This window comes from Suricata suricatta, chromosome 2 (assembly GCF_006229205.1).
Source record: "Suricata suricatta isolate VVHF042 chromosome 2, meerkat_22Aug2017_6uvM2_HiC, whole genome shotgun sequence".
Taxonomy (NCBI): domain Eukaryota; kingdom Metazoa; phylum Chordata; class Mammalia; order Carnivora; family Herpestidae; genus Suricata; species Suricata suricatta.
Window position 1 is genome coordinate 148,026,120 of NC_043701.1, and position 21,419 is coordinate 148,047,538.

Here is a 21,419-nt window from a genome sequence, read left to right on the forward strand (position 1 = left end):
CCCAGAGCCCATTCATGAGCCCACCCCCCAGAGCCCATTCCTGAGCCCACACCTCAAGCCCAGCCCCCCAGAGCCCATTCATGAGCACATCCTCAGACTCCATTCCTCAGATACCAGCCCTCAGAACCCAGTCCTCAGAGACCATTACTCACTCAGAGCCCAGTCCTCAGAGCCCACTCTCAAGCCCACCCCCTCAAAGCCCATTCCTGAGCCCACACCTCAGAGCCCACCCCTCAGATCCAGCCCTTCAGGGCCTACCCCCTAGGACCCAGGTGACTTCACCTTCTTGCCCTGGGCATCCCCTCGGTAGAACTGTTCTGCCTTCGTCTTTCCCTGCACCACAGGGTCCACAGCTTCCAGGTGTGAGGGGTTGGCCACAAGGGACAAAGTGATATTTCTGTTGGTGACCCGGTTGATTCTCTCATGGTACATGCCGAGGTGATACTTGACGTCTCCGGAGCCCTGAAGGTTGAGGTGGGCCGTGAGGACCCCACCCCTCTCACCCCGCACAGGCAGACCAGTGGACATGCAAGCCCAACAGAAGGCTGGGACATTCCCTGGATTCTGCTCCCTGGGAAGGCTGTGCTATTCCTGGGCTACACCCTCTTCCTGCCCTCCCACCCCCACACACTGCCCCTCTCTGAGAAAGGCAAGCAGGTTCCCCTAGGCCTTGGCTCAGAGGCCAGACAAGGTCCCTCATCAGAGCCCCTTCACATTATCAACTATTGTCCTCAGCACTAACGACAGTGCAAGCATAGAAATGAACGTGGTGTTGAGACTGGCAGCAAATGCTGGAGCTGGATCCTACCTAAGTCCTTGCACCAAAGGCAGCCAACAATGTACACATGGCAGTACAGCAGAGAAAAACATGTTATATATGTTTCCAGACCCTTCAAATCAATGTAAAAACCTAAGAAGCCATAAAAGATAAGGCAGCTAAAATTTAATAAATCTGCCATGTAGGAAGCAAATCCATGCACAGTGTTAGGGGGGAAAACTCAAGCTGAGAAAAATATTGATAAGACAAATGCAGGCAAAGGGCTAACACCCTCAATATATAAAGCACTTTTACAAATCATAAGACAAAGCCCAAAATCCCATAGAAGAATGACCAGGGATGCCTGGGTGGCTTAGTCGGTTAAGCATCTGACTCTTGGTTTCCGCTCATGTCATGATCTCATGGTTCATGAATTTGAGCCCTGAGTCCAGGCTCTGCACTGATGACATGGGGCCTGCTTGGGATCCTCTCTCTCTCTCTCTCTCTCCCTCCCTGTCTTTCCCCCATGCCCACTCTCTCTGTCTGGGCCTCAGTTTCCCTGGCTGAAAACCAAGGAGGTTGGTCCAGATTACCTGAGGACTCTCCCAGCTGTCAGAGACCAAAGCACTCACCTTAGTGGCCTCACACCGACATGCCCACTCTCTCCCCCTTCTTCTGCATATCCATCCATCGCCAGGTCTATCTGAGCCTGGATGCCTCGGATCCAGCCCCTCCCTAGTCCACCTCCCAGATATCTGGGACCAGGGCTTGACATGTACCTCATCTGCTGCCTCCAGCTTGGGGTCAAACTGACAGAAGATCTGCTCCAGGTCCTTGCGGATCACATTGGCCAGCACATTCAGCCTGCCCCTAGAGCCAGACGTGATAGGACTTCCATGTGGCAGAGGCCACCTCCCCCGACAGGCCCCAGCATCCCCCCACTTCTGTCCACCTGGGCCTACCAGAATTAACACAGGGGTCAGGGGAACCTCCCAGTACAGCCCAAGGGAGGCCCGGCCCTTGCATCTGGTCTAAATCTATAAGGCACATGAGAGGCTCAGTCTACAAGCTGGCTGGTGGGCCAGCTCCCTCAGACACCCCTGTACAACTCAGACTCTGGAGGGACAAGCCACCCAGCCTCATGGCGGGACGCACATGCACACCCCTACCTCGAACCTCCACCCCCCTGTCCCTCAGCCAAAAGCTGAGCCTAACCCAGCAGCGCAGCCCCAGGGTGCTACCCACAGCTGCTCACACACGACTCCCAGCCCAGTCAGCAGTGTCTTGATGCAGGACAGGGAAGAGGGGACTGGACTGATCCCTAAGGTCAGGAGTTATCAGGGGACCTGTCCAGGGAAGCTGAGGTCTAAGGGTGGTGGGGGCAGAAAGCAGCCAGACATCAGGGACTCTCTAGTGCAGCCTGGACTTCCCATCAGGGGGCACTTTATTTAGGGGTGGGCACCAGGTTGATCGGGACACAAGGGAGGCCTCAGAACTCACCCCCCATAGCCTACCAGCAGACCCCAGTCCCAGACCTGCACACACCCTGGCCTCACCTTTAGCCTCACAGAAGGGCCCTCTTCTAGGTAGGCCTCTCTCATGCTCTGTGGGTCAGGGCTGTGAGGCCATAGGAGCTGAATGAACAACCCTCAGTCCCTCTGGACAAAGCCCTCTAGCCTCAGAGTCCCCTTAACCCCCACTATGGAGAATTGGCCTAGAACAGCCCTTTGGCTCCGAAAGCCTTTCTCAGGCCAGGAGCCTGCCCATCACCACCCTACAGTCCCGCAGCTGCCCCTGGCTGCTCAGTGCCATCCTCCCCAAGAGTGACACTGATACCATGTGTGTGGGACCTCAGACCACTGGGCCAGGTCTGCCTGCCTCTTCTGATGAGACACTAGGCAATTCTGGGCCCCTCAGAGCAAGAGGCTGTGATAGACAAATCCCAGGCTCCCGGCAGCCAGCCCACAGGATTGAGACCCTCTCACACTGCATGTGGACACCTAGCTACCCTTCGTACTAGTGCAGTCCGGGATGGGCCACACACGAGCAGATGGAGACGGTCACAGGAAATGCTGGGGCTTTGCCACTGAGACTGCTCTGCATGTCCTCTAAGGCCCCATTCCACAGGACCCTGGCCCCCTTGGTCTCTGTCCCCAGGCTGTATTCCTCACTAGTCCACAAGCTCTAGCTCAGAGGCAACCGTCCGGCTGCCAGGCCAGCCTTCCAAGTCTATCAAGGTCTCAGGGAAACATGCAGTCAGCTTGCAACCAGTGGGGAAAGCCCTCAAGTCCCCTCCAGAGGGTACCACCTCAAGGCCACCTGCTCAGGCCCTGCCCTCACTTCCCTGGGACATAACCCTCTACATCTCCTTGTCCACAGGAACCTCCAGAGGTATGATATACCCCCTTTCTGAAATTCTGACCCTCCTGTGGACAGCGGCAACATGGGGAGAGAGAAACTGAGTCTGAGCAAACCTGGTTAGTCCCTGCCTCCACGCGCCTTTGGCCAAGTGCCTGACTCTTGGTGCTGAGCAGGCCCTGGGGCCCAGGGACTCTGAGAACTTTCTAGGTCATCCTGTCTCTACCCTCAGCTTCCCCCAAAACCGCTGCTCTATTTTTCATCCCCTCCCTTCCTTCTCGGCTGCTGGACCTGGAGAATAGATAGGCTGCAGAGGACCAGGAAGGGGGCCCACCTGTGAGGCATTCCCAGGATGACGTTCTCGATCCCCATCTCACTGGATTTGTCGATGATGGTCTTGAGGGCAGGAATCATGACCTCACAGCCCTCCAGGCCAAATCGCTTCTCTGAGGACCATTTCCGGGCGAGGAAGTCCTCAAACCTACTTGGGAAGAGAAGGGAAAGGATGGAGAGGCTGGGGCTCACAGGGGCTGTTGATGAGAGCTACAGCTGGATGCTCGGGGCGGAGGAAGCAGCAACGGCACCTTCCTCTGCACAGTCAGGACCTGCCACCAACATCCACCAACCAGGAGCGTAGGCCAGAGGGAGACTGGGCGTCCTCCCAGCCTAACCACAGACCTCTGCCTCCACGAGTCCCCAGCTGTCACCCCTTTTCCCCCTTCCAGTCAAACTGTTCCAATAACCCATCTCCCCCTGCTCCTAGCCCATGATCCTGCACGTGCGTGCACACACACACAGCTCCCTTTCCATGACGCAAAGGCCTCCTCACCACTCAACTCAAATTCCATCCTGTACCTCACCACTACAGATCCACTCTGCACCCAGCAGGTGAGCCCCACACTCTCCTAGGCCCCCGCCAGCCTCAGACCCAGCTTCGTACAGCCAGTGGGCATAGCCAGCTGGCGCCCCACCTGCAGGTAGCCGCCGCTTACACTCACTCCACGTAAGGACATCTTTTCTACCCAAACTCCTGCAGCCACCTTCTGCCATTTCTGCCCTGCTGCCATGTTCTGCTGGAGCCCAGCCCTGACCACCTGCCCCCAGGGCTGTTCCTACGGGCCTCCCCTGGGCCCGGGGTGAGGCACATCCAGTCCTGACTTCCCCCTACCAGTTATCCCAGTGTCTCAGCCAGGGCCTGGGACACCTCATACGGCCCTGCAGCAGACCCTCTAACCACTGCAGCCGCCCTGCGTGGTGCTGGGGGCCTGACCTCATGGAGCGCACCAGCCGGGCCAGCAGGGTCCGCTTCTCCTCGCTGGAGAACTGCATCACACCAGGCGTCTCGAACTTCTGCCGGATCCACTGGCATTGCTCCACGTCATTGATGAACATGAACTCCAGGCCGATGTGCTGGCAGTATGTGCTCTGGGGGAACAGGTGGGGACTCCACAAGGAGCCAGGAAGAGGGACAACTGTCCCGGCATCTGGAACACAAAAAGCAGCACCCTCCCTCCCTCTAGCATGCTCCAGAGAGAGCCAGCAGGCGTGCCTGACATGGCTGCCTGTGCTCACCTCCAGGCGCCGAATGATCTCCCGCAGAGAGAGCGTATGCTCCGATCCGCCGATGAAGGTGGTCGTGGGCAGCTGGAACTCCTTGTCTAGGTCAGCCTCCCGCAGGTCATAGAATGCTGGGGGGACACACACAGCCCAGGCAGCAGGGGGGAGGCGAGAGGGATCAGGCCCAGGTGGGGCCCGGCAGTTACCCCAGAGCTTTCAACAGTGCCCCCGACGCCCTCCCACCAGCTCCGGCCTAAAGCTCAAGGACTCCTGTCTGCAGGGTGCAGACGGGTAGAAGTCAGAGCCCAGCCTGTGCCACAAGGGTAGGCCGGGCCACAAGCAGGCTGCACACAGTGCATGGGCCAGGGCGGCAGGGCTGAGTGCCGGGCCCCAGGCCCCGGAGGCACAGCGGTCTCAGAGCCCCTCAGGGGGCCACAGGCCACACCAGCTGGGTCGGGCGCTGCCAGAGCAATAGGAGCTCTCACCCAATTTATCGATGGTTGTGATTAAGTCTGAAGGCACGAAGGAGTCCAGGTCTGCGTCCAGAATGCCCAGGGGGTCCAGCTGGGCCACGTGGTGGCCTCGGATCTGGGAAAGGGGGGAGGGGAAAGGTCAGGGCCAGGCTGGGACCCAGATGGACAGACCCTCACCAAAAGCAAAGTTCTGGGCCCCGGCCCCTCACCTCCCACTTGAGAATTTCAACTTTCCACATGTCACCAGCACCCAGCTACGCCCATGACCACTAAGGTGGGCAGGAGCTCAACTCTGCTTAAAAGTACATCATGCCGCTTTCAATAAGAATGGATGCATACACAAAAGTACTCACTACAGTACTATTTGTAATTGCAAAATTCTAGAAGCTTCCCAAATGTCCATCAATAGAATACTGGCATATGGATATAGGAAGTCTGCACAGGGAGTACTACAGAGCTGTGAAGAGTAATAAAAAAAAGTCCCTATCTGCTACTCTGTTAAGCAAAAAAGCAAATTATAGAAAAGTATGTCTGGCAAACTACCCATTATCTAAGAAAGAAAAAATTCAAGTAAATATATGCATCTGCATGTGTTTGTATCTATACAAATAACCATTCGCAAAATACATCATAAAATAAGAAAACCATAAAGTAAGAAAAACCATGCTCTCTGGTAAAAGGATTGGAGTAGAATGCCAGGGCTGTAAGCTAGACTCTTCAGAATACATTTTGCTTTGAAGATTGGATTTTGGAATCTTTAAATATTTTATATCGCTATAAAACAAAATGAAGTTTTAAAAATTAAAGTAAACCAAAACCAATGGATTCATGCATCCACTGGTGTCATAACTATACAACTGACTAACAGAATGTCCCCAATAGACAAACAGAACTCCAGGAAAAAACATTATAAATTCATTTCTAGTACCAATCAGTAGTGGCAGTATTAAAATTATATTTTAAACCTGCTGTGAGAAAATCAAATAAGTCGTTGTATTTTTTTTTTCTGTTTTTTATTTATTTTTGAGGACAGAGAGAGACAGTGCAAACAGGGGAGGGTCAGAGAGAGAGGGAGATACAGAATCCGAAGCAGGCTCCAGGCTCTGAGCTGTCAGCACAGAGCCCAACGTGGGGCTCGAACCCACGAACTATGAGATCATGACCTGAGCCAAAGTCGGATGCTTAACCGACTGAGCCACCCAGGCACCCCCAAGTCATTGTCCTGATGTCTTTCATACTTCTACTTTTGGCATCTTTAAAAGAAGACAGTGACATTTGACTGAGGAGGTCAAGAACAAATCTTAAGTCCTGCATTTGAAGTGTGTGGAAACATATGTATAAACTCATAAGTGTGTTGTCTTTTAGGGGCATCTGGAGGGCTCAGTCAGTTAAGCGTGTAACTCTTGACTCCAGCTCAGATCATGATCTCAGTTTGTAGGGCTGGGCTCTATGCTGATAGTGCAAAGCCTGCTTGGGATTCTCTCTCTTCTTTCTCCTCTCCCTCCCTCTCTCTCTTCTCTCTCCCCTTCCTCCCTCCCTCCCTCTCAAAATAAATAAACAAACTTTTAAAAAAATCTTTAAAAAGGTGCCTGGGAGCTCACTTGGTTAAATTTCGGCTTCAATGTGGTATATATATATATATACACAATGAAGTAGTACATGACAATGAGAAAGAATGAAGTATGGCCATTTGTAGGAAAGTGGATGGACCTCGAGGGTGTCATGCTAAGTGAAATAAGTCAGGCGGAGAAGGACAGATACCATATGTTTGCACTCATAGGTCTAACAGGAGAACAGGAGAAACCTAATGGAGGACCAGGGGGAGGGGAAGAGGGAAAGAGAGTTGGGGAGAGAGAGGGATGCAAAACTTGAGAGACTACTGAATACTGAAAAGGATCTGAGGGTTGAAGGGGAAGGGGGAGGGGGGGAAAAGAGGTGGTGGTCATGGAGAAGGGCACTTGTGGGGAAGAGCACTGGGTGTTGTATGGAAACTAATTTGACAATACACTACTTAAAAAAAAATTCCGGCTTCAGCTCAGTTTATGATCTCACAGCTTATGAATTTGAGCCCCAAGTCAGGCTCTGTACTAACAGCTCAGAGCCTAGAGCCTGCTTCTGATTCTGTCTCCTGCTCATACTCTGTCTCTCCTGTCTCAAAAATAAACATTAAAAAAAATGTTTTTTCTTTAAATCTTAAAAAAAAAAAATGTTCCTGGCTCTAACCACTGAATGGGCCCAGAAGTCATGACCAGACCATAGTAGTGACCCTCCCAGCACTCCCTGAAAATCTGGTTGGTCCAGGGCTAGGCAGAAATGTACAAGATGACCTCAGAGCATCTTGTCATACCAGATAGGAGAGGGGGGCTGAAATACTGCTGGGGCAGGGAGTAAGGACACATTTTGACAATGAAAAAGATGGTATCTATAACAGATTAAAACTCATCAAATGAGGGGGGGCGGACTCCTGGATGGCTCAATTGGTTAAGCATCCGACTTCAGCTCAGGTCATGATCTCACAGTCCTTGAGTTCGAGCCCTCCATTGGGCTCTATGCTGACAGCTCAGAGCCTGGAGCCTGCTTCGGGTTCTGTGTCTCCCTCTTTCTCTGCTCCTCCCCCCTCTCGTGCTTTGTCTCTCTCTCAATAAATAAATAAATAAATAAATAAATAAATAAATAAACTCATCAAACAGAGGTGCCTGGGTGGCTCAGTCAGTTAAGTGTCCAACTTCGGCTCAGGTCATATCTCATGGTTCATGGGTTCGAGCCCTGCATGGGGCTCTGTGCTGATAGCTCGGAGCCTGGAGCCTGCTTCAGATTCTGTGTCTCCCTCTCTCTCTGCCCTTCTCCTGCTTGTGCTCTCCCCCCCTCCCACCCCCGGGCTCAGAAATAAATAAATGTTAAAAAAAAATTTTTTAAACATAGGTTTAAATTCATGCATTCATATCATACTAAATAATAAGAAAAACCTTCACCAGCCATCTAGGGAGTATACTAGGGAGCCATGTCATACTTTTGAAAATCAGTCAGTAAAAAGAAAAGTCAAGCATTGATCCTGCCTCTCCTATACACACACTTTGCACCTCAGGATAAGTGGAGCTAACAAAGGTTAAGTCACTCCTGCTAGAAGTACTTCAGGCAATAAAACAAAGAAAGAAAAGTAGAATTAGAATATCATCATTTTTACCACTCCTAATGAATTAATGTGTCCAGGAAATAATCATCCAGAGCTGCTGACTGATGAAGTACCCATCACCACCAGGAAGCTGATTTTGAAACAAAAAAATTAAATCTATATTGGATAAAGCTTCTAGATCTAATTACCAATTTACAGAAATGACATGGGACAAAAGGACAGATAAAGTGACACCATGGGGATGCAATCAGCAAAATCCAGACTCAGGAAAACTCTACAGCACAAATAACCTGGTTTGTTCCACAAAAATAAATAAATAAATAAATAAATAAAATGGCGAACACAAAAACGAAGAGCAATCTGTAGAACACAGGAGACTTAAGAACAGCTTATTACATGTGGCTTTATGTGGATCCTGATTCATACAAGTAGTAAAATCTTAAGATTAACAGGCAAACATGAATACCAACTGCGTATCTGATGACATTCAGGATGATTGTTCATGTTTTTAGGTGGGACAGTGCTACCATGGTACATTTTTAAAGAGCCTTTACCTACAGAAATCCATGCTACAATGTTTGGTGAATGAAACGGTATGTCCAGGATTTGCTTCAAAATAATCAGGGGCCAACAGGTGAGGGCCAGACGTGGTATTGGATGAATCAAGACTGGCCCTGTACTTAGGGGCATGGGGTTCGCTACACAATTCTTCTACCTATCAATGTTCAAAAATGTCCATAATAATAAACCTAAGGATTCTTCAGTACTGTGTGTGGACGTGTCAAACAAGAACTCTGCCCCTTCCAGGGCTGTAGGAGCTGCAGCCCACCTGGTGGGAACTCGCTCACATCAGGCATCACCTTTGGCAGATTTTTACCTGACAAATACACAGTAACGTGCCTGGGTCCAGACACTACCCGGCTGGACAGACTCCAGGGCTTAGTCTTGGCTGAAGAACACAGAGCAGCTGAAGAGCTGGGAACTGTGGTTGGAGAATAAGGCCCTCAAGCAGCACCAATGTTACCTTGTACATTACAGGGAGTTTTGTGTTCTTTGCCCTTGGTTTTCAAAGTCAGTGGCTTGATCATTCGGACTCTTTCAGCCAGGCAAGAAGAACAATTACCCCTGTTTGCTCGCAGGTGGCCCACAACCCACGGGTCCTCAGGCCTGCTCACCTCCCTCGTCCCTCCCAGCATAACTCCTGCACAGGAAGTGCAGCTGCCACCCCACAGAGCACCTCGTTTAGAGGCAAGGCACCTTTTCCCTTTCCATTTGCTAAGCGCCCCCCCACCCCACCCTGGCTCCTGCAGTGGCTTGCTGCTCCTTCCCAAGGGGTTTCTGCCAAGGGCCCCAGGATGCCCTTGTCCTTCCTTTTGCATGTCTGCCTGACAAGTTTCTCTTACAAAACACTTTCTGCCACTGATTCCCAGAGAGATCTCAAATGATTACATTTGTTGTGGAAGGAACACCCAGAGCAGTCCTCCAATTAGTCCTGTTCAATCAAGACCAAGAATATGGAACGTCAGCAACATGCAGGGGCCCTGGGGACCCAGCAGGGGAGAGCCTACGTGTCTAGAACAGAGCAGCTGATAGAGGAAGCACTGCTTCCTGAACTATTCATCCATTCATTCTGTAAACCCTAATTAAGCACCTGCTGTATATTCCAGTCCCAGTCCTGTTGGAATGCTCAGTCAAGAAGAGAAAACAGGAGGGCACCTGGGTGGGTCAGTCGGTTAAGGGTCCAACTTTAGCTCAGGTCATGATCTCACAGTTCCTGAGTTTGAGCCCCACATTGGGCTCTGCACTGACAGCTGGGAGTCTGCTTCAGACTCTGTGTCTCCCTCTCTCTCTCTGTCCCTCCCCTGCTTATGCACTTCCACTCACTCTCTCTCAAAAGCAAATAAACAGTTTTTAAAAAATTTTTAAAGAAGAGAAAATGGACATTATTAACAAGGGTCAATCTACTCAACTTTCATTCAACACTTACTGAACTGATTACTTAATAAGTGCTCCTCTGGGAGCTTGGGGCATAGTGGTTTCTGAGACCGCACTCTGTGAGAAACCACAAACAAAATATCAACATGCACAAAAAATGGGGGTGGCTAATGACATTAACAGTAATGGACACCAATTAACTGGAGGAGCAAGAGCCACCAACAGAGGACTCAGAGAAGGGATCTCTGGAGAAGAGGACACTGGAGCTGAGCCAGTCCCCTTTCTGTCAGCACCTGGCCCCACCCCAGAAGCCAATCCAGCCTGGGCCTTCCTTCCACTTACCTGGTAGGCCCGGATCAGGGACTGAACAGCCAGGTGGTCCTCCACCAGCTTGCTGGTCTTGGTCCGGCTCGAGACTGATGGCCTGCTCTCAGGGACCCGTGACTGGGCCGGGTCACAGGCAGCTTCCTCACTGGCTTTCCGGAAGAAGCTGTCCCAGGACTGGGAAGAGGCAAGAAAACAGCCAGGTAAGGACCTGGGAGGGATGGGGGGTGGTCCTGGTTGGGTTCCCCAGTGGGTGTTGGGTGTTCTTTCACCATGATAGTTCTTAGGGCCTTTCTAGGACCCTACCAAGAAAACCCCTTGCAACAGGCCCAGGACTCCCCAACCCAAAGTCCAAATCTCTTCAGTCCCCAACTTGGAAGGGTGTTGGGGAACTCGAACTTGTGACTCAGGGGCTTCGGGTGTGAAAGGGGCTTCTAGCCCTGGGGGAAACAGGCCCTCACACATTGTGGGTTTGCAGGAGGGCAATTTGGCAGGCAGGCCCTATCAATATTTTCAATGAATGTATTTTTTTAATAGTTTATTGTCAAATTGGTTTCCATATAATACCCAGTGCTTCTCCGCACAAGTGCCCCCCACCATGACCATCACCCCCTTCCTTTCCTCCCCCTCCCCCTTCAGTCCATGGTTCATTTTCAGTATTCAACAGTCTCTCATGATTTGTGTCCCTCACTTTCCCCAGCTCTCTTTCCCCTTTCCTCTCCCCATGGTCTTCTGTTAGGTTTCTCCTGTTAGACCTATGAGTGCAAACATATGGTATCTATCCTTCTCTGCCTGATTTATTTCACTTAGCATGACACCCTCGAGGTCCATCCACTTTCCTACAAATGGTCAGATTTCATTCTTCCTCATTGCCATATAGTACTCCATTATATATACATATACCACATCTTCTTGATCCGCAATGAATGTATCTTTTGAACCAGCAATTCCACTCCTAGTAATTTATTCTATAGATGTATTTATACAGAATGTATAAATGTATAATATATACAGAATGTATAAGCATCCGACTCTGGATTTTGGCTTAGGTCATGATCTCATGGTGGCTCATGAGTCTGAGCCCAATATTGGGCTCTGCATTGACAGAGCGGACCCTGCTTGGGATTCTTTCTCTCTCCTTCTCTCTGCCCCTCCTGCTAGCACTTGTACTCTCTCTAAATAAATAAAACTTTTAAAACATGTATATATTTTTTTAAAAAAGTGGACCTGCTACCATTCATGTAGAAGCCAAAAGCAGACAGGCATATGCCCAAGCACCTTCACGTTCTGGAACACAAAAGTGTTTTATTCACATCCTCCTTTGAGAGAACAAGTGGCACAAGCCCTCTGGAAGCTATGTGGCAAGGCCCATCAGAGTTATCTACACAGAAACTCTGGGACCCAACGATTCCACGTGGGGGAATTTATCCTACAGAGAGCTGCATGTGTACCAGATGACAAACGTAGGAAATGACGCGCGGGAGCACTGGTCACGGGGCTGGAAATGAGCCAGACGCCTGTCAGGTGTGGCTCATCCATACAACAGAATACTACACAGCCAGGAGAAAGAACAATGAGGCTCTGATGCAGTGACGCGGAGAATCTGGGAGATGCTGAGGGAAGAAGCCCCAGATACCACATGTTGCTTTTGTGTGAAGTGGGGAGATTGAGTTATGCTCGCAAAAAACCTACCTAAAGAAACTCTCTGAGAGGATACAGAAGAAACTAAGAAGACACTGGGGGACGGACAGACAGGAGCTGAGCAGACAGGGGATGAATGAGGAGGGAACCTTTTCACTGCGGAACTTCACACGTTTGGTTTTTGAATCACGTGGTCCCTATCCTCTGAGGAGAATGGGTGAAGAGGAGAGCAGCTGATAATCTCTCTTTTTGCCTTCATCTGATTATTATTTTTTTTCCTTACCATCAGCAGGTATTTATCTTGTCAGCTCAGTGCACATATAAACACTGAGGCCTCTAAGTACATCACAAAGGGCCACCTGGAAACAGCACAGCATGAGAAAGGGGGCAGGGGCAGGTCTGGGGCAAGGGGTAGCTGAGCAGGACAGGACTCAGCAACTGACTCTCCCCACCCAACACAAGGAGAAGGCTTTTATAAACCAGAACAACGGAGGCAAAGAAACCTTTCCAAGGTCAGACAGCAGGCTGCTTCTCCCCACTATCCCCTCCACAGCCAGCTCGTGGCACTTCCCCCCTGTACAGCGGCCAGAGAGGGGGTGCTGACCTTGTGGACACTCTGGGGGTTTTCCAACCAGGCGAAGTACATCTCCTCCATGTAACTGGAGCTGCCTCCATGCTTGCTGCTTGGGAAAGAGGCCGGTGGCCCAGACGACCTGCTGCGCCAGCCGAATATCTGGACATCATGGGAGGCCAGGAGCCTCGAGGCCTGTGCCCCCAGCCGGGATGGCAGCAGCCTCAGCTGACTCATTCTGGACACAGGCAATGAAGGAGAGGTAAAAACCACAGGACCAGAACAGCCACCAGTCACTCACCCAGCATTTTTGGTTCTACTGGGCTGGTGGCCCTGAGCTAGGCATCGATGAGACAGAGGAGAAAATGGGACTGTCTGCCAACCGTCCCAGATTCACTACCTAGTGTAAGATCCCAGCTCGATTAACTTCATCAACAGCTGTTCAGCATTATGAGCCCCAGTCTTGCTGAGGCCCACCCACCCCAGCCTGCACTCCCTCTCTGCTATCACCCTAAGCCCGACGAAGCAACAACTATCACCTGGGCCCTGCCTCAGGGAGCACTCAGCCTGGAGCCCACTCAGTGGGTTACAGGGCGTGCGAAGGCAGTACACCCAAGAAGGAGCGAGCCACGCAGTTGACCCCCCTGGAACTCGAGCAAGAAAGTCCTCCAGGTACTGGGGGTACCATGCTTACTCAGGAAAAAGCCTGAAGAAAAGGGGGAGGTTGACTGAGCTAAACCATCTCAGAAGGCCTGTGGCACTGCTTGGTCTCTGGTCACAGTGGCACCCCCTGGAGCTCCCTATCTGGGCAACATAGGAGAGGACAGGGTGCACTCGAGCCACCTCCCCCTCCACAGGATTTGTAAAGTAGGATCTCTGTTCCCTGACCCCCACCTCCACCACTGTGGGCAGAGGCCCCTCTCTGCTCCAGCCTAGTACTGCCTCAACACAGAACAGCTTCCCTGGTTCTCATAAACACGCTTCTGCCCAGAGAACCCCAGCCGTAAGTGGGGTGCAACACGAGAGCCACCCCACCAGAGGCCACACAAGCAGGAGCCTGCTTCCCCTTGCACAACTTAGTCCCAGAAAACATGCCTCTGGGCCATAACTGGCTCCTAGGTCCTGTCTGGTTCTGGGTTGATGCCCCTAGAGAGGGTTCCCCCACCATACCCCCACCCTTCAGCTCAACCAAGTCTCCAGAACTCTCTGGCTGGCCCTTCTACAAGCCCTTCCAGCCTGCTTCCTCCCTCTCTCCCTCCACACTCACTTGTGGCAAAGAGGGTGGTCTTCTCAAGGGAGGGAAAGTAGGCTCCTCAGGGCAACCAGCAGGAACTCTAAAACATAATAAAATTAAAAAGCAAAAAGATAGTCCAGTGAAGAGAGGAAGGGGGTGGGTTCATCGGGAACCTGAGCCCCAAGTGCCCCAGGCTTCCCACACGCTCAGCCCGTGAAGCTTCAGGCTGCATGCCCAGCCCCACCAGCTGAGGATTCCAAGCTCCACAGCAAGGGCTAGACCTCCCTAGAACAGCACCTCTCCACGTTCTGGGTAGGAGCTCAAGGCATGGGCTCTGGGATCAGAGTGCCGGGTTCCCAACCCCGGCTCTGCTTCTGACTGGCCCCAGGCAAATACAGGGCTGACCCTGCCCATATGGTCATGGGCAATGATGGAGAGACATAGGACATGCTGGCCTAGAACATCAGAAGAATCTAAACAAGCCAGGAAGCTCTATCATCCCATTATAAGGCAAATTCATTGTAGGAATAAAAATAAGAGCACAGAGTCAGTGAGCACTGATTCTGGGATAAGCACTGTGCTCATTTAACCCTCTCAACAATCTCATGTGGTAGGCACTTAGATTTAGCCCCACATTATAAAAGGGAAATTGGTGAGTGATGGGGCTCAGTATGGTTCCAGACCCTGTGCCCTCCTCACTAGTCAAGATGTAAACCCACATTCCCAGAATGACATGCACTTTCCAATAGCGGCAGCCAGAAATACTCTCTCTGCCAGTACCCACCCCCACCCTCACAGGGGAATGGATGGCTCAGGGTGGCAGTGACAAAGCCTGGCTGAGTCCAGCATGGCCCGGTACAGGAACACTGTGTTTCACAAACACTGAATGGTCTGGATTGGCTGCTGGACACTGCTATGGCCTTCACCTAGCCTGGTAGGAGGGAGGCCACCTCGCTAAACCCGCCCCCATCCCAGCAGGGCTTGAGGACCCAGGATCCCTGAAGGGCTGGAGCCAGAGCCCCAGCCAGTCCTACCAGATCCTGTCCACACAGAGGAAGGCAGCAGTGAAGTCAGTCAGGCATGCTGTGGACCCTCTGCCCAGCCCAGTCCCTAGTGGACTAACAGGTAGGTTGTTCTGGGCAACTCTTGGGAGTCTCCTCTCTAGGGACAAGGTCAGTACCGTCCCCATCCCCACCACGGTAACAACTGCAGACATGCTGTCCAGGAAGCCTCCCACATGCAAGGCCCTGTGGACTATCCTGGTGAGGACAGCTATGCAGTATGTCCATTGTTAAAATCAGTTAACAGAGATCCAAAGAGGGGAAGGGCCCTCCCCAAGACCTTGAAGCCAGGCAGCAATGGAGGCTGGACAGGCAATGCTGCAGGCCTACTCTGGCCTCACATTCTGAGAACTGGGTGGGCTTTTCCCTAGTTTGCTGAATCCAATAGAAGGCAGACTTCAAGGTACAAGCAGGGCAGGGAAAGGTGTGCTTATTTCACTGGCAGAGACAAAGGGCCTGAGCTAAAGCCCTGAGGTTGTAAAAGTACAAAGGTAGTCAGGACCAGTTCCAAGAGGCTGTGGTATGTGTGGGGAGGAGGCGCAGGGAAGGGGATGCAAGGGCGGACTTGGGCCCATGGTGGAAGGGGGTCAGAGTGCGGCCCTTAGGGTCCAGTTTATGCCCACTGTTCCCCGCTGCACCTTCCCCTCTCCCCCAATATCTATTGGGGTATGGGAGAAGCACTTCCCAGGCTGACAGACCTCACGCCCCTCCTTGCCTCACTCACACTCACGGTCTGTTTCCTCATCTCTAAGCAGATACCTTGCTTTCTGTAAGGGCCCTGCTCTCACGAGGTCCTCAAACTTGGAAACTCTAACCTAAGCTGAACCCTCGCCATCCCCAGCTGGCAGCCCTCCGCAGCCTGGGCTGTGGACGGTGACGAGCAGCAGCTCACACCGCCTCCCTCCCCCCACCCTCCGCCAGGCCACGAAAGGCAGCATAGACAGTTTGTAGTCTTTGAGCTGAAGAACCCATGCTGATGCCTGAAACCCCACCGTTAGCAAGTCGCTCCTTCACGCAAAACACTGCATTCACAGGGTCGAACGAGCGCGAAGGGCTGGGGTTCCTAGGAGAGGCGGCGGCCAGACAAGAGTGGAGCCAAGGTCACGCTCACTCCCTCTCCCACCTCCCCCGACGGGGCCTGGCTCGTGACCCAGGGCAGCGGCGCCCCAGGACAGGGGAGCAGCGGGGCCGCCCCCCAAGACGTCAGGAGAAGAGGAGGCGCAGGGACCCGAAGTGGCGAGGCAGCCGCGCTCACCGGGCCGTTGGGTCCGCGCGGCAGCGCAGTCCTGGAAGCTGCAAGTAAGGAGCTGCGCGCAGAGGGTGCGCGGCGAGCCCAGCCAATTACCTGGATCACGTGACGCTGTGGCGCCTGCCGCTCGAGAACGCGCCCCGAGACTCCGCGCGTCGTGACGTCTCTGTGTATGCCCCGCCCCTGCACCCTCCGGCGCTGTCCGCGGTGCTGACGGCCCAGGCCAGTCCAAAGCCTCCCGGGCCCAGAAAAGCGAAGATCCGGAATCCCATGGGATCGGACGGGATGACTGGGATGACTGGGATACCTGGTACGCTGTTGAGCCCCTGAATCCCAGTGTCCTTGAACGAACACTAAGGAAAATGTACCAGAAAATAAGCAGCCATTTGTGTGCATGGGAGGATAATTTCCCTTTTATCTCCTGTAAAGCTGCATGCTACTAGTTGGTTAAGTGTCCGACTTTGGCTCTGGTCATGATCTCACAGTTCATGAGTTCCAGCCCCCACATCGGGCTCTGTGCTGGCAGCTCCAGCTTGTAGCCTTCTTTGGATTCTATGTCTCCCTCCCTGCCCCTTCCCAGCTCGTTCTCTCTCTCTCTCAAAAATAAATAAACATATTGGTGCCTGGGTGGCTCAGTCAGTTAAGCGCCTAACTTCTACTCAAGCGATGATCTCGAGGTTCATGGGTTCGAGCCCCGCGTCAAGTTCTGTGCTGACAGCTCAGAGCTTGGAGCCTGTTTCAGATTCTGTGTCTCCCTCTCTCTCTCTCTGCCCCTCCCCCACTCGTGCTCTATCTCTGTCTCAAAAATAAACTATATAAAAAAATAAACATTAAAATTTTTAAAAATACCATTGTCTTGGGGCACCTGAGTAGCTCAGTCAGTTGAGCCTCTAATTCTTGGTTTCCACTCAAGTCATGACCTCATGGTTTGTGAGGCGGAGCCCCCAGTAAGGCTCTGTGCTGACAGCTTGGAGCCTGCTTGGGATTCTCTCTCTCTCTCTCTCTGAATAAATAAATAAATAAATAAATAAATAAATAAATAAATAAATAAAGCTTTTTTAAAAAGTACCACTGCCTTAGGGTTCTTTTGAAGAAAAGTTGAGATAATGCATATAAAGAGCTTATCACAAAATCTGATACACATTTTACCCTTCCACTGACCAGGTGATGGAGACCTAGATTGCCTTCAACTTCCTGTTGCCACAAACAATGCTGCCATGAAGATTTTCCTAAATATTCTCTTTTGAATCTGTATGAAAATTTCTCTCAGACATTGAATTGCTTGGTCGATATGTGCATACTAAAAAACTCAACAGTGTCACATTTGCTGTTCAATTCTATATTCTCATTAACAGTGCAAGAGGACTTCTAAATCCTTCTATTCCTGTCAATGTTGTTTTCATCTGCATTTTTCTGATTATCAATGATTTGCATTTCACATTGTCTGTTAGTTTTGAGGATTTCCTGTTGTACTTATCTTGGGTTTTGTTTTTGTTTATACACAGGAGTTTGTCATGGAGGTAGCTCAAACCACCATTAACTCTCCCAAAGATTATTACCAAAGCCCACTGACTGGCCTCCTTGCTTCCACACTTGCATCCCTGAATTTCAGTCTCAACACAGCAGAGTTTTTCCATGTAAGACAGTAATTTAAATCATGTTGCCCTCTCTGCTCAAAGCCTTCAAATGACCTCCAATTTTACTAGAAAGAAAAGTAAAAATCCTTACATTTGCTTGTAAGGCCCATTATGTCATCTCAGTTATATAGGCAAGCCATCATGCTTAATAAAGAAAATTGGAAAACTACAAAAATATGTGATGCAATACTCTGTATTAATTAAAAGCACATGCTCACAAAACTACACATGCTTTTCACAAGAACTCATTCAAATACTTACTAATAAATGAATATGATTGCCTGTTGTGGGATGTAGATCTAAGGTAATTAATCGATTGCCCATAACAATACTGATAAGATGCCTTGGGGCACCTGGGTGGCTCAGTCGGTTAAGCCTCCAACTTGGGCTTAGGACAGATCTCACATTCATGGGTTCGAGCCCTGCATCAGGCTCTGGGCTGACAGCTAGCTCAGAGCCTGGAGTGTGTTTCCGGTTCTGTGTCTTCTTCTCTCTCTTCCCCTCCCCTTCTCATGCTCTGCCTCTCTCTGTATCAAAAATAAATAAAACATTAAAAAAAAAGATGCCATGAATGAAGAAATATGATTAATTCTACACTCTATACCTGAAATCCCCCAAAAGTTGTTTATTAGGAGATATTTTTATTTTGTTTATTTGCTTAATTTTTGAGAAAGAGAGTGATAGAGCTGGGGAGAGACAGAGAGAGAGAGGGAGGGAGAATTACCAAGCAGGCTCCCTGCTTGGACCAACAAGTGATGAGATCATGACCTGAGCTGAAACCAAGAGTCAGATGACTGACTGAGCTACCATGCCCCCTTATTGGAGATATTTTAAGGTCCATATGGCCAAAGACCATACCTGTTCAATTCACTATTATATTCCCAGCACTTAGCATAATGCCCAACTCACAGTATGTTTTGAGTAAATATTTGTTGGGTAAATAAATGAATGAGTAAATGGACTCTTAATTTGAATCCTGAATGATAAGTAACCATTTGCTGTAGAAGGGCAGGGTTCATTGAAATTTCTTTGATTAAAAGCATTAGAAAATTATTTGGCTGGCTTATGCCAAAAAGGAGTTGATAGGAAGATTGTCAAGGCATAGATTCAAAGGAAAACTGAAGAATTAGTCTCAGGAAGCAGGGCTGAACCAGAAATGGACTGTCTCATCAAGCCTCTTATGATGTTCAAAACTCAAAATCCAGGAAAAGGAAAGCTAAAAGATCTGGCTTGGTCTGAAGTGGGGGATGGAGGCCTGGACTCACTCATCTGAAACACATGTGGGTTGAGAAGCAAAGCAGATAGTTCTTGGGATGCTGGTACACAAGAAATAGGAATGGGTGCTAGGGAGAAAAAATCAACACATGTGCTCTGATGACCTTTAGCAGGAAAGTATAAAAAGGCAGAGTTCTATGAAGGGCTAGAGAAATGGGAAATGCCTACATGTATGCAGGGATTAGAAGCCTAAACCAATAGGACTGGACTTTGTACATCATTTCAAGGGGTTTGGATTCTATCCTGGAGGCCATGGGACATCAGCAACATTTTAAGCTGTGAAGGACAGGGTCAGATTTGATTTTTACAAAGCTTTCTCTGGAAAATGGAGGGAGAAGATAGTGGTAAAAGGTGGGAGTGAAAATATATCCAGGTGAGAGGCGTCGGCAGTAAAATAGAGAAAGGGATACAGATTTGAGAGACATTTAGAAATCATGCAGGGTCTAATGGTTAACGAAGTGATGGGGACCATGATATATCACAGATTTCTGGCTTTAGTGAGATGGTGGGGGGAATGGAAATTCTCAGAAAACTGAGAAACACAAAGGGACAGATTGGGGAGAATAACAGAAAAGTTTACAAGCTGGAGCCACCAATAAGCCATTTAAAAAAGTAGGAGTGTGACTTGGAACAACAGGCAGGAACAAAGCCCTAGCAAATCAAAGGGCTCCAGAGCCTCCCATTTGTCCACAGTGGTCTTGAGAGTTCAGGAGGAAAAGAGAGAGCAATGAAGAGAGAGAAAACCACATTATGGAAGGAAGCTAAGTAACCAAAGGGGGTGGGCAGGGCAGCCAGAACAAAAGGCACTGCTGTGGAATACTGCAGGGCTGCTCCGTCTTCCAGCCTAATTGACATTCTGCTAATTACATTGATTAAAGTAAACATTTGGGGGCAATCAAGGCTCCCACGAGGATAGCTGCCAGTCTCAAAAGACTGAGAAGCTTTGAGGCATGGACACGTTTTAGTAAACATTTTTACAAAATTGCCTGCGTACTATGTCTACTTAAAAAATACACATTTACATAAACATTAAACGGATCCATGAGAATATAGTTCTGCAATTTACTTCTTTTTTCCCCTTGTCTTGATGATCTTTGTTTTAATCTCAGGATGTGCACTACCATCTCATTCACTTTCATGGGTATATTGTATTCATTGAAGGGGATGTATAATAATTGTATTTAACTTCTCTCCCATTGAATGGACACTTACATTGTTTTTAACATTTACATAAATAAAAGCCCTCTTACAGATATATCCTTTAGCATATGTGCATCTTTTTTGGTAACATTGGTTCCTAGAAGTTTAACACTGGGCTAAAACATATGCATGTTTTACATTTTAATAGGTACTGCCTTCTGTAACCCATGCTTATTTATGTTTCCCATTAGCATTTGAGAGTTCCTACTTCCTTACATGTTGCCAAAGCTTCTTCTTATCAGTTTTTTTAATTTAATTTGTGCCAATCTGAAAGATGAAAAAACTTCACTTTGTTTTAGTTTGCATAAAACTAGTAAGTGGAGTTGAAAAATCTTCCTATAGTTGATGATTTTGTCTTCCTTTCCTGTGAATTTCCTATTCGTGTCCTTTGTCTATTTTTCCATTTGGATTGCTTACATTGTTTAATTGGTTCACATAAACTCTGTATGTATATTCTGAATAAGAATTCTTTGTGTGTTGTAAATGTTACAAATATTTCTTTCTCTTCCTCTGTCACTTAACTTTGTTTACAGATGCCTTATCCATATGGTAATTTATGCTTGTCATGGGTTGAATTTTGTCCCCCCAAAATTCATACTTTGATGTACTAAACCCCAGTACCTCAGAATATAATCTTATTTGGAGCTAAGGTCATTAAAGAGGTAATCAAGTTAAATTGAGGTCTTCAGGGTGGGTTCTAATCCAATATGCCTGGTGTCTGTATAAAAAGAGAACATTTGGACACAGACATCTTCACACACACAGGAAACACCATGTGGAAACAGAGAAAGAAGGCAACCATCTGCAAGACAAGGAGAGAGGCCCCAGAAGAAACCCACCCGGATGACAGCTTGATCTTGGATTTCTGGCCTCCAGAACTGTTAGAAAATAAATTTATTTTTTTAATGTAATGTTTCTTTATATTTGAGGGAGAGAGAGAGAGGCAGAGCAAAAGCAGGGGAGGGCAGAGAGAGAGGGAGACACCGAATCCGAAGCAGGTGCCAGGGTCTGCAC

General features: G+C 49.5%; 1 protein-coding gene across 3 annotated transcripts in view; it reads right to left on the minus strand.

Annotated features, from left to right (window-relative positions):
- OGDHL (oxoglutarate dehydrogenase like) overlaps nucleotides 1-16,407 on the minus strand; it is a 27,650-nt gene extending 11,243 nt beyond the window's left edge. The window contains exons 1-10 of one of the 3 annotated variants that reach the window (XM_029932123.1): nucleotides 16,390-16,407; nucleotides 14,017-14,083; nucleotides 12,783-12,987; nucleotides 10,556-10,714; nucleotides 5,158-5,260; nucleotides 4,688-4,803; nucleotides 4,386-4,540; nucleotides 3,450-3,596; nucleotides 1,537-1,627; nucleotides 283-462 (exon numbers count right to left, since the gene is read on the minus strand). In XM_029932123.1, coding sequence (XP_029787983.1) covers nucleotides 283-462; nucleotides 1,537-1,627; nucleotides 3,450-3,596; nucleotides 4,386-4,540; nucleotides 4,688-4,803; nucleotides 5,158-5,260; nucleotides 10,556-10,714; nucleotides 12,783-12,986 — 1,155 coding nt within the window. In that variant the 5' untranslated portion in view covers nucleotide 12,987; nucleotides 14,017-14,083; nucleotides 16,390-16,407. Of the gene's footprint in view, nucleotides 1-282; nucleotides 463-1,536; nucleotides 1,628-3,449; nucleotides 3,597-4,385; nucleotides 4,541-4,687; nucleotides 4,804-5,157; nucleotides 5,261-10,555; nucleotides 10,715-12,782; nucleotides 12,988-14,016; nucleotides 14,084-16,036 lie in introns of all 3 variants that reach the window. The other 2 variants (XM_029932121.1, XM_029932122.1) reach the window with 2 other exon arrangements.
- Nucleotides 16,408-21,419: the final 5,012 nt, after the last annotated feature.